Here is a 17500-nt window from a genome sequence, read left to right on the forward strand (position 1 = left end):
ACACACACACCTGGCCAACCACAACAAGATCACTCAGGTAAACACACACACCTGGCCAACCACAACAAGATCACTCAGGTAACACACACACCTGGCCAACCACAACAAGATCACTCTGGTAACACACACACACCTGGCCAACCACAACAAGATCACCAGGTAACACACACTGGCCAACCACAACAAGATCATCAGGTAACACACACACCTGGCCAACCACAACAAGATCACCAGGTAACACACACACCTGGCCAACCACAACAAGATCACTCAGGTAACACACACACCTGGCCAACCACAACAAGATCACAGGTAACACACAGGTAACACACACACACCTGGCCAACCACAACAAGATCACTCAGGTAACACACACACCTGGCCAACCACAACAAGATCACTCAGGTAACACACACACCTGGCCAACCACAACAAGATCACTCAGGTAACACACACACCTGGCCAACCACAACAAGATCACTCAGGTAACACACACACCTGGCCAACCACAACAAGATCACTCAGGTAACACACTCTGGCCACACCTGGCCAACCACAACAGATCACTCAGGTAACACACACACCTGGCCAACCACAACAAGACACTCAGGAAAACACACACACCTGGCCAACCACAACAAGATCACTCAGGTAACACATACACACACCTGGCCAACCACAACAAGATCACTCAGGTAACACACACACCTGGCCAACCACAACAAGATCACTCAGGTAACACAGCCAGCCACAACAAGATAACACACACACCTGGCCAACCACAACAAGATCACTCAGGTAACACACACACCTGGCCAACCACAACAAGATCACTCAGGTAACACACACCTGGCCAACCACAACAAGATCACTCAGGTAACACACACAACAAGACCTGGCCAACCACAACAAGATCACCAGGTAACAACACACACCTGGCCAACCACAACAAGATCACTCAGGTAACACACACACACCTCAGGTAACACAACACACACCACAAGATCACTCAGGTAACACACACACACCTGGCCAACCACAACAAGATCACTCAGGTAACACACACACACCTGGCCAACCACAACAAGATCACTCAGGTAACACACACACACCTGGCCACACCAACAACAAGATCACTCAGGTAACACACACACACCTGGCCAACCACAACAAGATCACTCAGGTAACACACACACACCTGGCCAACCACAACAAGATCACTCAGGTAACACACACACACCTGGCCAACCACAACAAGATCACTCAGGTAACACACACACACCTGGCCAACCACAACAAGATCACTCTGTTCACGATGTTCTCTTTCTTTGTAAATCAGTTTAATTATTTCATTGGATCTCTTGATCTCCATGACATCACAAGCCAAAGTTACTGTTTTTTTAGCTAACAATAATTACAAATCTAAACGCAACATGTAAAGTGTTGGTTCCATGTTTACTGAGCTGAAATAAAAGATCACAGAAATGTTCCGTACGCACAAAAAGCTTAGTTCTCTCAAGATTTGTGCAAAAATAAGTTTACATCCTTGTTAGTGAGCATTTCTCCTTTGCCAAGATTATCCATCCAACTGACAGGTGTGGCATATGAAGCTGATTAGACAGCATTATCATTACACAGGTGCACTTTGTGCTGGGTACAATCAAAGGCCACTTTTAAATGTTCAGTTTTAATATAATAATAATAATATATGTGTGTGACAGTTTTGTCACACAACACAATGCCACAGGGGCCTGGCTCCCCAGTGGGTGGGCCTATGCCTTCCCAGGCCCACCCATGTCTGCGCCCCCCTGCCCAGTCATGTGAAATCCATAGATTAGGGCCTAATGAATTTATTATAATTGACTGATTTCATTATATGAACTGTAACTCAGTGAAATTGTTGCTTGTTGCGTTTATATTTGTTGTTGGGTATAATTAACTTGGAGGTTTCGGGCATTATATGAACTGTAACTCAGTGAAATTGTTGATTTATATTTGTTGTTGGGTATAATTAACTTGGAGGTTCGTGGGCCGCATCTGATTAAGATATGAGGAAGATATGGAAGTTGTTTTAACTTGTCACTCTGACCAAATATACGGGAAACACTGTGGCTGGTCGTTCTGGTGTGTTCCATCCCAACTCGACTGAGGAAACTGAAACACTGTGGCTGGTCGTTCTGGTGTGTTCCATTCCAACTCGACTGAGGAAACTGAAACACTGTGGCTGGTCGTTCTGGTGTGTTCCAACTCGACTGAGGAAACTGAAACACTGTGGCTGGTCGTTCTGGTGTGTTCCATCCCAACTCGACTGAGGAAACTGAAACACTGTGGCTGGTCGTTCTGGTGTGTTCCATCCTACTGCCTAGGTCACTGAAACACTGGCTACTGCTGTGTTCCAGTCACACTGGAAACTGAAACACTGTGGCTGGTCACACCTGGACTACTGCTCAGTCACACCTGGAAACTGCCCAGTCACACTGTGACTGGACTACTGCCCAGTCACACCTGGACTACTGCCTAGTCACACCTGACTACTGCCCAGTCACACCTGGACTACTGCCCAGTCACACCTGGACTACTGCCAGTCACACCTGGACTACTGCCCAGTCACACCTAGTGGACTACCGCCCAGTCACACCTGTGGACTACTGCCCAGTCACACCTGGACTACTGCCTAGTCACACCTGGACTACTGCCCAGTCACACCTGGACTACTGCCCAGTCACACCTGGACTACTGCCCAGTCACACCTGGACTACTGCCTAGTCACACCTGGACTACTGCCCAGTCACACCTGGACTACTGCCAGTCACACCTGGACTACTGCCCAGTCACACCTGGACTATTGCCTAGTCACACCTGGACCTGGTCACACCTGGACTACTGCCCAGTCACACCTGGACTACTGCCTAGTCACACCTGGACTACTGCCCAGTCACACCTAGTGGACTACTGCCTAGTCACACCTAGTGGACTACTGCCCAGTCACACCTGGACTACTGCCTAGTCACACCTGGACTACTGCCTAGTCACACCTGGACTACTGCCCAGTCACACCTGGACTACTGCCCAGTCACACCTGGACTACTGCCTAGTCACACCTGGACTACTGCCCAGTCACACCTGGACTACTGCCTAGTCACACCTGGACTACTGCCCAGTCACACCTGGACTATTGCCTAGTCACACCTGGACTACTGCCTAGTCACACCTGGACTACTGCCTAGTCACACCTGGACTACTGCCTAGTCACACCTGGACTACTGCCTAGTCACACCTGGACTACTGCCCAGTCACACCTAGTGGACTACTGCCTAGTCACACCTAGTGGACTACTGCCCAGTCACACCTGGACTACTGCCTAGTCACACCTGGACTACTGCCTAGTCACACCTGGACTACTGCCTAGTCACACCTGGACTACTGCCCAGTCACACCTGGACTAATGCCCAGTCACACCTGGACTACTGCCCAGTCACACCTAGTGGACTACTGCCCAGTCACACCTAGTGGACTACTGCCCAGTCACACCTAGTGGACTACTGCCCAGTCACACCTAGTGGACTACTGCCCAGTCACACCTAGTGGACTACTGCCCAGTCACACCTAGTGGACTACTGCCCAGTCACACCTGGACTACTGCCTAGTCACACCTGGACTACTGCCTAGTCACACCTGGACTACTGCCCAGTCACACCTGGACTACTGCCTAGTCACACCTGGACTACTGCCTAGTCACACCTGGACTACTGCCTAGTCACACCTGGACTACTGCCTAGTCACACCTGGACTACTGCCTAGTCATATGGTTTCACAGAGGGCATTAGATATATTACAGTTGGCCCAGAACAGAGCAGTACGGGCCATTAACTCTTTTCCCTCTGAAATCGAATTAACGTAATACAAAAATCTCCGTCGATATCCGTCGATATGGCCCTTCCGCATCTGCGGTGAAAGGCTGCCTTGACAGGAACTAATGGGGATCCATCATAAACCCCAGGAAGAGTAGCTGCTGCCTTGGCAGGAACTAATGGGGATCCATAATAAACCCCAGGAAGAGTAGCTGCTGCCTTGACAGGAACTAATGGGGATCCATAATAAACCCCAGGAAGAGTAGCTGCTGCCTTGACAGAAACTAATGGAGATACGTAATATATGATACTGAAGTCATTTAAACATCTCACTCTCTCTCTGTCTTTCTTTCTCTGTCTCTCTCTCTGTCTTTCTCTCTCTTTCTCTCTCTTTCTCTCTCTGTCTCTCTCTCTCTGTCTCTCTGTCGCTCTGTCTCTCTGTCTCTGTCTCTCTGTCTCTCTGTCTCTCTGTCTCCAGTCTCTGCAGCAGCAGTTGGAGGTGATTAACGGCCACGATGAGCTGCTGGCTGACATAGTCAACCTGTGTGTTGATTACTATGAGAACAGGATGTACCTGACCCCCAACGAGAAACACATGCTGCTCAAGGTACGCTATCGTCTGGCTGGCATGTTGTCGTTTCAAATGGCTCCCTATTCCCTATATAGTGCACTACTTATGACCAGGGCCTATAGGGAATAGGGTGCCATTTGGTATATTGGATAACATCATTTAATTTTATCTTCAATGTGTCTGTACCTGTCTGTTACCTCTAGGTGATGGGGTTTGGTCTGTACCTGTCTGTTACCTCTAGGTGATGGGGTTTGGTCTGTACCTGTCTGTTACCTCTAGGTGATGGGGTTTGGTCTGTACCTGTCTGTTACCTCTAGGTGATGGGGTTTGGTCTGTACCTGTCTGTTACCTCTAGGTGATGGGGTTTAGTCTGTACCTGTCTCTTATCTCTAGGTGATGGGGTTAGGTCTGTACCTGTCTGTTACCTCTAGGTGATGGGGTTTGGTCTGTACCTGTCTGTTATCTCTATGTGATGGGGTTAGGTCTGTACCTGTCTGTTACCTCTAGGTGATGGGGTTAGGACTGTACCTGTCTGTTACCTCTAGGTGATGGGGTTAGGACTGTACCTGTCTGTTACCTCTAGGTGATGGGGTTAGGTCTGTACCTGTCTGTTACCTCTAGGTGATGGGGTTTAGTCTGTACCTGTCTCTTATCTCTAGGTGATGGGGTTAGGTCTGTACCTGTCTGTTACCTCTAGGTGATGGGGTTTGGTCTGTACCTGTCTGTTATCTCTAGGTGATGGGGTTAGGTCTGTACCTGTCTGTTACCTCTAGGTGATGGGGTTAGGACTGTACCTGTCTGTTACCTCTAGGTGATGGGGTTTGGTCTGTACCTGTCTGTTATCTCTAGGTGATGGGGTTTAGTCTGTACCTGCCTGTTAACTCTAGGTGATGGGGTTAGGTCTGTACCTGTCTGTTACCTCTAGGTGATGGGGTTAGGTCTGTACCTGTCTGTTACCTCTAGGTGATGGGGTTAGGTCTGTACCTGTCTGTTACCTCTAGGTGATGGGGTTAGGTCTGTACCTGTCTCTTATCTCTAGGTGATGGGGTTTGGTCTGTACCTGTCTCTTACCTCTAGGTGATGGGGTTTGGTCTGTACCTGTCTCTTACCTCTAGGTGATGGGGTTTGGTCTGTAACTGTCTGTTATCTCTAGGTGATGGGGTTAGGACTGTACCTGTCTGTTACCTCTAGGTGATGGGGTTTGGTCTGTACCTGTCTCTTACCTCTAGGTGATGGGGTTTGGTCTGTACCTGTCTGTTATCTCTAGGTGATGGGGTTAGGACTGTACCTGTCTGTTACCTCTAGGTGATGGGGTTAGGTCTGTACCTGTCTGTTACCTCTAGGTGATGGGGTTAGGTCTGTACCTGTCTGTTACCTCTAGGTGATGGGGTTTGGTCTGTACCTGTCTCTTATCTCTAGGTGATGGGGTTTAGTCTGTACCTGTCTCTTATCTCTAGGTGATGGGGTTTGGTCTGTACCTGTCTCTTATCTCTAGGTGATGGGGTTTGGTCTGTACCTGTCTCTTATCTCTAGGTGATGGGGTTAGGTCTGTACCTGTCTGTTACCTCTAGGTGATGGGGTTTGGTCTGTACCTGTCTCTTATCTCTAGGTGATGGGGTTTGGTCTGTACCTGTCTCTTATCTCTAGGTGATGGGGTTTGGTCTGTACCTGTCTCTTATCTCTAGGTGATGGGGTTAGGTCTGTACCTGTCTCTTATCTCTAGGTGATGGGGTTTAGTCTGTACCTGTCTGTTATCTCTAGGTGATGGGGTTAGGTCTGTACCTGTCTGTTATCTCTAGGTGATGGGGTTAGGTCTGTACCTGTCTGTTATCTCTAGGTGATGGGGTTTAGTCTGTACCTGTCTGTTATCTCTAGGTGATGGGGTTAGGTCTGTACCTGTCTGTTACCTCTAGGTGATGGGGTTAGGTCTGTACCTGTCTGTTACCTCTAGGTGATGGGGTTTGGTCTGTACCTGTCTGTTACCTCTAGGTGATGGGGTTTGGTCTGTACCTGTCTCTTACCTCTAGGTGATGGGGTTAGGTCTGTACCTGTCTGTTACCTCTAGGTGATGGGGTTTGGTCTGTACCTGTCTGTTACCTCTAGGTGATGGGGTTTGGTCTGTACCTGTCTCTTACCTCTAGGTGATGGGGTTAGGTCTGTACCTGTCTGTTACCTCTAGGTGATGGGGTTTGGTCTGTACCTGTCTGTTACCTCTAGGTGATGGGGTTTGGTCTGTACCTGTCTCTTACCTCTAGGTGATGGGGTTAGGTCTGTACCTGTCTCTTATCTCTAGGTGATGGGGTTTGGTCTGTACCTGTCTCTTACCTCTAGGTGATGGGGTTTGGTCTGTACCTGTCTCTTATCTCTAGGTGATGGGGTTAGGTCTGTACCTGTCTCTTACCTCTAGGTGATGGGGTTAGGTCTGTACCTGTCTGTTATCTCTAGGTGATGGGGTTAGGTCTGTACCTGTCTGTTACCTCTAGGTGATGGGGTTTGGTCTGTACCTGTCTCTTACCTCTAGGTGATGGGGTTTGGTCTGTACCTGTCTGTTACCTCTAGGTGATGGGGTTAGGTCTGTACCTGTCTGTTACCTCTAGGTGATGGGGTTTGGTCTGTACCTGTCTGTTACCTCTAGGTGATGGGGTTTGGTCTGTACCTGTCTGTTACCTCTAGGTGATGGGGTTAGGTCTGTACCTGTCTCTTATCTCTAGGTGATGGGGTTTGGTCTGTACCTGTCTCTTACCTCTAGGTGATGGGGTTTGGTCTGTACCTGTCTCTTACCTCTAGGTGATGGGGTTTGGTCTGTACCTGTCTGTTATCTCTAGGTGATGGGGTTAGGACTGTACCTGTCTGTTACCTCTAGGTGATGGGGTTTGGTCTGTACCTGTCTCTTACCTCTAGGTGATGGGGTTTGGTCTGTACCTGTCTGTTATCTCTAGGTGATGGGGTTAGGACTGTACCTGTCTGTTACCTCTAGGTGATGGGGTTAGGTCTGTACCTGTCTGTTACCTCTAGGTGATGGGGTTAGGTCTGTACCTGTCTGTTACCTCTAGGTGATGGGGTTTGGTCTGTACCTGTCTCTTATCTCTAGGTGATGGGGTTTAGTCTGTACCTGTCTCTTATCTCTAGGTGATGGGGTTTGGTCTGTACCTGTCTCTTATCTCTAGGTGATGGGGTTTGGTCTGTACCTGTCTCTTATCTCTAGGTGATGGGGTTAGGTCTGTACCTGTCTGTTACCTCTAGGTGATGGGGTTTGGTCTGTACCTGTCTCTTATCTCTAGGTGATGGGGTTTGGTCTGTACCTGTCTCTTATCTCTAGGTGATGGGGTTTGGTCTGTACCTGTCTCTTATCTCTAGGTGATGGGGTTAGGTCTGTACCTGTCTCTTATCTCTAGGTGATGGGGTTTAGTCTGTACCTGTCTGTTATCTCTAGGTGATGGGGTTAGGTCTGTACCTGTCTGTTATCTCTAGGTGATGGGGTTAGGTCTGTACCTGTCTGTTATCTCTAGGTGATGGGGTTTAGTCTGTACCTGTCTGTTATCTCTAGGTGATGGGGTTAGGTCTGTACCTGTCTGTTACCTCTAGGTGATGGGGTTAGGTCTGTACCTGTCTGTTACCTCTAGGTGATGGGGTTTGGTCTGTACCTGTCTGTTACCTCTAGGTGATGGGGTTTGGTCTGTACCTGTCTCTTACCTCTAGGTGATGGGGTTAGGTCTGTACCTGTCTGTTACCTCTAGGTGATGGGGTTTGGTCTGTACCTGTCTGTTACCTCTAGGTGATGGGGTTTGGTCTGTACCTGTCTCTTACCTCTAGGTGATGGGGTTAGGTCTGTACCTGTCTGTTACCTCTAGGTGATGGGGTTTGGTCTGTACCTGTCTGTTACCTCTAGGTGATGGGGTTTGGTCTGTACCTGTCTCTTACCTCTAGGTGATGGGGTTAGGTCTGTACCTGTCTCTTATCTCTAGGTGATGGGGTTTGGTCTGTACCTGTCTCTTACCTCTAGGTGATGGGGTTTGGTCTGTACCTGTCTCTTATCTCTAGGTGATGGGGTTAGGTCTGTACCTGTCTCTTACCTCTAGGTGATGGGGTTAGGTCTGTACCTGTCTGTTATCTCTAGGTGATGGGGTTAGGTCTGTACCTGTCTGTTACCTCTAGGTGATGGGGTTTGGTCTGTACCTGTCTCTTACCTCTAGGTGATGGGGTTTGGTCTGTACCTGTCTGTTACCTCTAGGTGATGGGGTTAGGTCTGTACCTGTCTGTTACCTCTAGGTGATGGGGTTTGGTCTGTACCTGTCTGTTACCTCTAGGTGATGGGGTTTGGTCTGTACCTGTCTGTTACCTCTAGGTGATGGGGTTAGGTCTGTACCTGTCTCTTATCTCTAGGTGATGGGGTTTGGTCTGTACCTGTCTCTTACCTCTAGGTGATGGGGTTTGGTCTGTACCTGTCTCTTACCTCTAGGTGATGGGGTTTGGTCTGTACCTGTCTGTTATCTCTAGGTGATGGGGTTAGGACTGTACCTGTCTGTTACCTCTAGGTGATGGGGTTTGGTCTGTACCTGTCTCTTACCTCTAGGTGATGGGGTTTGGTCTGTACCTGTCTGTTATCTCTAGGTGATGGGGTTAGGACTGTACCTGTCTGTTACCTCTAGGTGATGGGGTTAGGTCTGTACCTGTCTGTTACCTCTAGGTGATGGGGTTAGGTCTGTACCTGTCTGTTACCTCTAGGTGATGGGGTTTGGTCTGTACCTGTCTCTTATCTCTAGGTGATGGGGTTTAGTCTGTACCTGTCTCTTATCTCTAGGTGATGGGGTTTGGTCTGTACCTGTCTCCTATCTCTAGGTGATGGGGTTTGGTCTGTACCTGTCTCTTATCTCTAGGTGATGGGGTTAGGTCTGTACCTGTCTGTTACCTCTAGGTGATGGGGTTTGGTCTGTACCTGTCTCTTATCTCTAGGTGATGGGGTTTGGTCTGTACCTGTCTCTTATCTCTAGGTGATGGGGTTTGGTCTGTACCTGTCTCTTATCTCTAGGTGATGGGGTTAGGTCTGTACCTGTCTGTTACCTCTAGGTGATGGGGTTTGGTCTGTACCTGTCTCTTATCTCTAGGTGATGGGGTTTGGTCTGTACCTGTCTGTTATCTCTAGGTGATGGGGTTTAGTCTGTACCTGCCTGTTACCTCTAGGTGATGGGGTTAGGTCTGTACCTGTCTGTTACCTCTAGGTGATGGGGTTAGGTCTGTACCTGTCTGTTACCTCTAGGTGATGGGGTTAGGTCTGTACCTGTCTGTTACCTCTAGGTGATGGGGTTAGGTCTGTACCTGTCTGTTACCTCTAGGTGATGGGGTTAGGTCTGTACCTGTCTCTTATCTCTAGGTGATGGGGTTAGGTCTGTACCTGTCTGTTACCTCTAGGTGATGGGGTTAGGTCTGTACCTGTCTGTTACCTCTAGGTGATGGGGTTAGGTCTGTAGCTGTCTGTTATCTCTAGGTGATGGGGTTTAGTCTGTACCTGTCTGTTATCTCTAGGTGATGGGGTTTGGTCTGTACCTGTCTCTTATCTCTAGGTGATGGGGTTTAGTCTGTACCTGTCTCTTATCTCTAGGTGATGGGGTTAGGTCTGTACCTGTCTCTTATCTCTAGGTGATGGGGTTTAGTCTGTACCTGTCTGTTATCTCTAGGTGATGGGGTTAGGTCTGTACCTGTCTGTTATCTCTAGGTGATGGGGTTTAGTCTGTACCTGTCTGTTATCTCTAGGTGATGGGGTTAGGTCTGTACCTGTCTGTTACCTCTAGGTGATGGGGTTAGGTCTGTACCTGTCTGTTACCTCTAGGTGATGGGGTTTGGTCTGTACCTGTCTGTTACCTCTAGGTGATGGGGTTTGGTCTGTACCTGTCTCTTACCTCTAGGTGATGGGGTTAGGTCTGTACCTGTCTGTTACCTCTAGGTGATGGGGTTTGGTCTGTACCTGTCTGTTACCTCTAGGTGATGGGGTTTGGTCTGTACCTGTCTCTTACCTCTAGGTGATGGGGTTAGGTCTGTACCTGTCTGTTACCTCTAGGTGATGGGGTTTGGTCTGTACCTGTCTGTTACCTCTAGGTGATGGGGTTTGGTCTGTACCTGTCTCTTACCTCTAGGTGATGGGGTTAGGTCTGTACCTGTCTCTTATCTCTAGGTGATGGGGTTTGGTCTGTACCTGTCTCTTACCTCTAGGTGATGGGGTTTGGTCTGTACCTGTCTCTTATCTCTAGGTGATGGGGTTAGGTCTGTACCTGTCTCTTACCTCTAGGTGATGGGGTTAGGTCTGTACCTGTCTGTTATCTCTAGGTGATGGGGTTAGGTCTGTACCTGTCTGTTACCTCTAGGTGATGGGGTTTGGTCTGTACCTGTCTCTTACCTCTAGGTGATGGGGTTTGGTCTGTACCTGTCTGTTACCTCTAGGTGATGGGGTTAGGTCTGTACCTGTCTGTTACCTCTAGGTGATGGGGTTTGGTCTGTACCTGTCTGTTACCTCTAGGTGATGGGGTTTGGTCTGTACCTGTCTGTTACCTCTAGGTGATGGGGTTAGGTCTGTACCTGTCTGTTACCTCTAGGTGATGGGGTTTGGTCTGTACCTGTCTCTTATCTCTAGGTGATGGGGTTTGGTCTGTACCTGTCTCTTATCTCTAGGTGATGGGGTTTGGTCTGTACCTGTCTGTTACCTCTAGGTGATGGGGTTAGGTCTGTACCTGTCTGTTACCTCTAGGTGATGGGGTTTGGTCTGTACCTGTCTCTTATCTCTAGGTGATGGGGTTTGGTCTGTACCTGTCTCTTACCTCTAGGTGATGGGGTTTGGTCTGTACCTGTCTCTTACCTCTAGGTGATGGGGTTTGGTCTGTACCTGTCTGTTACCTCTAGGTGATTGGGTTTAGTCTGTACCTGTCTGTTACCTCTAGGTGATGGGGTTTGGTCTGTACCTGTCTGTTACCTCTAGGTGATGGGGTTTGGTCTGTACCTGTCTGTTACCTCTAGGTGATGGGGTTTGGTCTGTACCTGTCTGTTATCTCTAGGTGATGGGGTTTGGTCTGTACCTGTCTCTTACCTCTAGGTGATGGGGTTAGGTCTGTACCTGTCTGTTACCTCTAGGTGATGGGGTTTGGTCTGTACCTGTCTGTTACCTCTAGGTGATGGGGTTTGGTCTGTACCTGTCTGTTACCTCTAGGTGATGGGGTTTGGTCTGTACCTGTCTGTTATCTCTAGGTGATGGGGTTTGGTCTGTACCTGTCTGTTATCTCTAGGTGATGGGGTTTGGTCTGTACCTGTCTGTTACCTCTAGGTGATGGGGTTTGGTCTGTACCTGTCTGTTATCTCTAGGTGATGGGGTTTGGTCTGTATCTGTCTGTTATCTCTAGGTGATGGGGTTTGGTCTGTACCTGTCTCTTACCTCTAGGTGATGGGGTTAGGTCTGTACCTGTCTCTTATCTCTAGGTGATGGGGTTAGGTCTGTACCTGTCTGTTACCTCTAGGTGATGGGGTTAGGTCTGTACCTGTCTCTTATCTCTAGGTGATGGGGTTTGGTCTGTACCTGATGGATGGCAGTAACAGCAACATCTACAAAATGGACGCCAAGAAGAGGATCAACCTGATCAAGATTGACAAGTTCTTCAAGGTGATAGTTTGAGACATGTTGATGATGCTGTATGTGTGTGGGTGTTTATCGTTTTGCAGAATTGTACGTTCTCTAAAATAAAAGTTTAATGTTGAGACTGGGATGGTCTGAAATGGCTCTGACTAACTGACTGGTCTTCATGTATCTGAAATGGCTCTGACTAACTGACTGGTCTTCATGTATCTGAAATGGCTCTGACTAACTGACTGGTCTTCATGTATCTGAAATGGCTCTGACTAACTGACTGGTCTTCATGTATCTGAAATGGCTCTGACTAACTGACTGGTCTTCATGTATCTGAAATGGCTCTGACTAACTGACTGGTCTTCATGTATCTGTCCCCAACAGCAACTGCAGGTGGTGCCTCTGTTTGGTGACATGCAGATTGAGCTGTCCAGGTACATCAAGACCAGCGCACACTTTGAAGAGAACAAGAACAGGTGAGGCCTAACCCTAACCCTAACCCCTAACCCCTAACCCCTAACCCCTAACCCTAACCCTACCCCTACCCCTACCCCTACCCCTAACCCTAACCCCTAACCCCTAACCCTAACCCCTAACCCTAACCCTAACCCTAAGAGAACAAGAACAGGTGAGGCCTAACCCTAACCCTAACCCCTAACCCTAACCCTAAGAGAACAAGAACAGGTGAGGCCTAACCCTAACCCTAACCCCTAACCGCTAACCCTAACCCTAAGAGAACAAGAACAGGTGAGGCCTAACCCTAACCCTAACCCCTAACCCTGACCCTGACCCTAACCCTGACCCTAACCCTAACCCTAACCCCTAACCCTAACCCTAACCCCTGACCCTGACCCTAACCCTGACCCTAACCCTAACCCTTATCCCTAACCCTTATCCCTCTATTCCTCTACCTCATCTCTCCTCTCTCTTCTCCATCCACCTCCTCTCATCTCTCTTCTCTATTTCTTTCTCTCCTCTCTCGATCCTCATCTCTTCTCTCTCTCTCCTCTCTTTATCCTCATCTCTTCTCTCTCACTCCTCATCTCTTCTCTCTTGCTTCTCTCCTCTCTCCATTCTCATCTCTCTTCTCATCTTTCTCCTCTCTCTTCTCCATCCACCCCGTCTCATCTCTCTCTCCTCCCCGTTCACAGGTGGTCATGTACCTCAACAGGCAGCAGTCCTCAGTATAATATCTGTGAGCAGATGGTTCAGATCAGGGAAGACCACATGAGGTTCATCTCTGAGCTGGCTCGCTACAGTAACAGTGAGGTGAGCACCTAGCAACACACCTAGTCCTGTCTCGATCTCTACACCAAACACACCTAGTCCTGTCTCAATCTCTCCACCAAACACACCTAGTCCTGTCTCAATCTCTCCACCAAACACACCTAGTCCTGTCTCAATCTCTACACCAAACACACCTAGTCCTGTCTCAGTCTCTACACCAAACACACCTAGTCCCGTCTCAATCTCTACACCAACCACAATTAACACACCTAGTCCTGTCTCAATCTCTACACCAAACACACCTAGTCCTGTCTCAATCTCTCCACCAAACACAACAAACACACCTAGTCCTGTCTCATTCTCTCCACCAAACACACCTAGTCCTGTCTCAATCTCTACACCTAACACATCTAGTCCCGTCTCAATCTCTACACCAACCACAACTAACACACCTAGTCCTGTCTCAATCTCTACACCAAACACACCTAGTCCTGTCTCAGTCTCTACACCAAACACAACTAACACACCTAGTCCTGTCTCAGTCTCTACACCAAACACACCTAGTCCTGTCTCAATCTCTACACCAACCACAACTAACACACCTAGTCCTGTCTCAATCTCTACACCAAACACACCTAGTCCTGTCTCATTCTCTCCACCAAACACACCTAGTCCTGTCTCAATCTCTACACCAAACACGCCTAGTCCTGTCTCTGTCTCTACACCAAACACAACTAACACACCTAGTCCTGTCTCAATCTCTACACCAAACACACCGAGTCCTGACTCAATCTCTACACCAAACACACCTAGTCCTGTCTCAATCTCTACACCAAACACACCTAGTCCTGTCTCTGTCTCTACACCAAACACACCTAGTCCTGTCTCAATCTCTACACCAAACACGCCTAGTCCTGTCTCAATCTCTACACCAAACACACCTAGTCCTGTCTCAATCTCTACACCAACCACAACTAACACACCTAGTCCTGTCTCAATCTCTACACCAAACACACCTAGTCCTGTCTCATTCTCTCCACCAAACACACCTAGTCCTGTCTCAATCTCTACACCAAACACGCCTAGTCCTGTCTCTGTCTCTACACCAAACACAACTAACACACCTAGTCCTGTCTCAATCTCTACACCAAACACACCGAGTCCTGACTCAATCTCTACACCAAACACACCTAGTCCTGTCTCAATCTCTACACCAAACACACCTAGTCCTGTCTCTGTCTCTACACCAAACACACCTAGTCCTGTCTCAATAAATCTACACCAAACACGCCTAGTCCTGTCTCTGTCTCTACACTAAACACACCTAGTCCTGTCTCTGTCTCTACACCAAACACACCTAGTCCTGTCTCAATCTCTACACCAAACACACCTAGTCCTGTCTCAATCTCTACACCAAACACACCTGGTCCTGTCTCAATCTCTACACCAAACACACCTAGTCCTGTCTCTGTCTCTACACCAAACACACCTAGTCCTGTCTCAATCTCTACACCAAACACGCCTAGTCCTGTCTCTGTCTCTACACTAAACACACCTAGTCCTGTCTCTGTCTCTACACCAAACACACCTAGTCCTGTCTCAATCTCTACACCAAACACACCTAGTCCTGTCTCTGTCTCTACACCAAACACACCTAGTCCTGTCTCAATCTCTACACCAAACACGTCTAGTCCTGTCTCTGTCTCTACACCAAACACACCTAGTCCTGTCTCAATCTACACCAAACACGCCTAGTCCTGTCTCAGTCTCTACACCAAACACGCCTAGTCCTGTCTCAGTCTCTACACCAAACACACCTAGTCCTGTCTCTGTCTCTACACCAAACACACCTAGTCCTGTCTCAATCTCTCCACCAAACACAACTGGTCCTGTCTCAATCTCTCCACCAAACACAACTGGTCCTGTCTCAGTCTCTACACCAAACACACCTAGTCCTGTCTCAATCTCTCCACCAAACACACCTAGTCCTGTCTCAATATCTCAACCAAACACACCTAGTCCTGTCTCAATCTCTACACCAAACACACCTAGTCCTGTCTCAATCTCCCCACCAAACACACCGAGTCCTGTCTCAATCTCTACACCAAACACACCTAGTCCGGTCTCAATCTCTACACCAAACACAACTACCACAACTAACAACTGAAGTTAGTGAGGTAAGAGTCTCCAGCTTCAGTGATTTTTGCAGTTAGTTCCAGTCATTGGCAGCAGAGACCTGGAAGGAAAGACAACCAAAAGAAGGATTGGCTTTGGGGATGACCAGTGAGATATACCTGCTGGAGAGCGTGCTACGAGTGGGTGCTGCTATGGTGACCAGTGAGATATACCTGCTGGAGAGCGTGCTACGAGTGGGTGCTGCTATGGTGACCAGTGAGATATACCTGCTGGAGAGCGTGCTGCAGTGGGTGCTGCTCTGGTGGCCAGTGAGCTGAGATAAGGCGGGCCTTTACCTTGCAGAGACTTGTAGTTGACCTGGAGCCAGTGGGTTTGGCGACGAGTATGAAGCGAGGGCCAGCCAACGAGAGCATACAGGTCGCAGTGGTGGGTAGTATATGGGAATTTGGTGACAAAACGGATGGCACTGTGATAGACTGCATCCAGTTTGGAGAGTAGAGTGTTGGAGGCTATTTTATAAATGACATCACCGAAGTCAAGGATCGGTAGGATGGTCCCAGTTTACGAAGGCATGTTTGGCAGCATGAGTGAAGGATCCTTTGTTGCGAAATAGGAAGCTGATTGTAGATTTAATTTTGGATTGGAGATGTTTAATGTGAGTCTGGAAGGAGAGTTTACAGTCTAACCAGACACCTAGGTATTTGTAGTTGTCTACATACAGTGGGGCAAAAAAGTATTTACTCAGCCACCAATTGTGCAAGTTCTCCCACTTAAAAAGATGAGAGAGGCCTGTAATTTTCATAGGTACACTTCAACTATGACAGACAAAATGAGAAGAAAAAATCCAGAAAATCACATTGTAGGATTTTTATTTACAAAAAAAATATCAATTTAAAGTTTTAATAAGTTTTCTTGTTTTTCAATCAACCAACAAAACATTCACAGATGTGACAGGCTTAAAAAATAAAATAAAAAAAGTTTAAAAGTAATAATACATTTGAAAAAATATATATATATTAAAGAAGAGAAAAATAAACATTTTTTTTATTATTTTTCTTTTTTCTCCCTTGGTGCATATATATACATACTATATATACATACTATATATACATACTATATATACATACTATATATACATACTATATATACATACTATATACACATACTATATATATACATATATATATATAACTATATACATACTATATATACATATAACTATATACATACTATATATATATATAACTATATACATACTATATATATATATATATAACTATATACACACTATATATATATGTATATATAACTATATACACACTATATATATATACTATATAACTATATACACACTATATATATATATATATAACTATATACACACTATATATATATACTATATATAACTATATACACACTATATATATATACTATATATAACTATATACACACTATATATATATACTATATATAACTATATACATACTATATATATATATATATATAACTATATACATACTATATATATATATACTATATATACATACTATATATACATACTATATATACATACTATATATACATACTATATATACATACTATATATATATATATATATATAACTATATACATACTATATATATATATAACTATATACATACTATATATATATATATAACTATATACATACTATATATATATATAACTATATACATACTATATATATATATATATAACTATATACATACTATATATACATACTATATATATATATATAACTATATACATACTATATATACATACTATATATATATATATATAACTATATACATACTATATATATATATATAACTATATACATACTATATATATATATAACTATATACATACTATATATATATATATATATATATAACTATATACATACTATATATATATATAACTATATACACACTATATATATATAACTATATACATACTATATATATATATATATATAACTATATACACACTATATATATATATAACTATATACATACTATATATACATACTATATATACATACTATATACATACTATATATACATACTATATACATACTATATATAC

At 45.9% G+C, this 17500-nt stretch overlaps 1 protein-coding gene across 1 annotated transcript; it reads left to right on the forward strand.

The window, feature by feature from the left end:
* Positions 1-16: 16 nt before the first annotated feature.
* LOC123995896 (cytoplasmic FMR1-interacting protein 1 homolog) lies at positions 17-15753 on the forward strand. Its single transcript, XM_046299568.1, has 6 exons — positions 17-37; positions 4330-4458; positions 11960-12064; positions 12413-12504; positions 13180-13297; positions 15465-15753. Exons 2-6 carry the CDS (start codon positions 4420-4422, stop codon positions 15540-15542), a joined length of 432 nt encoding a protein of 143 aa, XP_046155524.1. The 5' UTR covers positions 17-37; positions 4330-4419; the 3' UTR covers positions 15543-15753.
* The last annotated feature ends 1747 nt before the right edge of the window (positions 15754-17500 follow it).

The sequence above is a fragment of the Oncorhynchus gorbuscha genome, linkage group LG02 (assembly GCF_021184085.1).
Source record: "Oncorhynchus gorbuscha isolate QuinsamMale2020 ecotype Even-year linkage group LG02, OgorEven_v1.0, whole genome shotgun sequence".
In the NCBI taxonomy this organism is placed as follows: domain Eukaryota; kingdom Metazoa; phylum Chordata; class Actinopteri; order Salmoniformes; family Salmonidae; genus Oncorhynchus; species Oncorhynchus gorbuscha.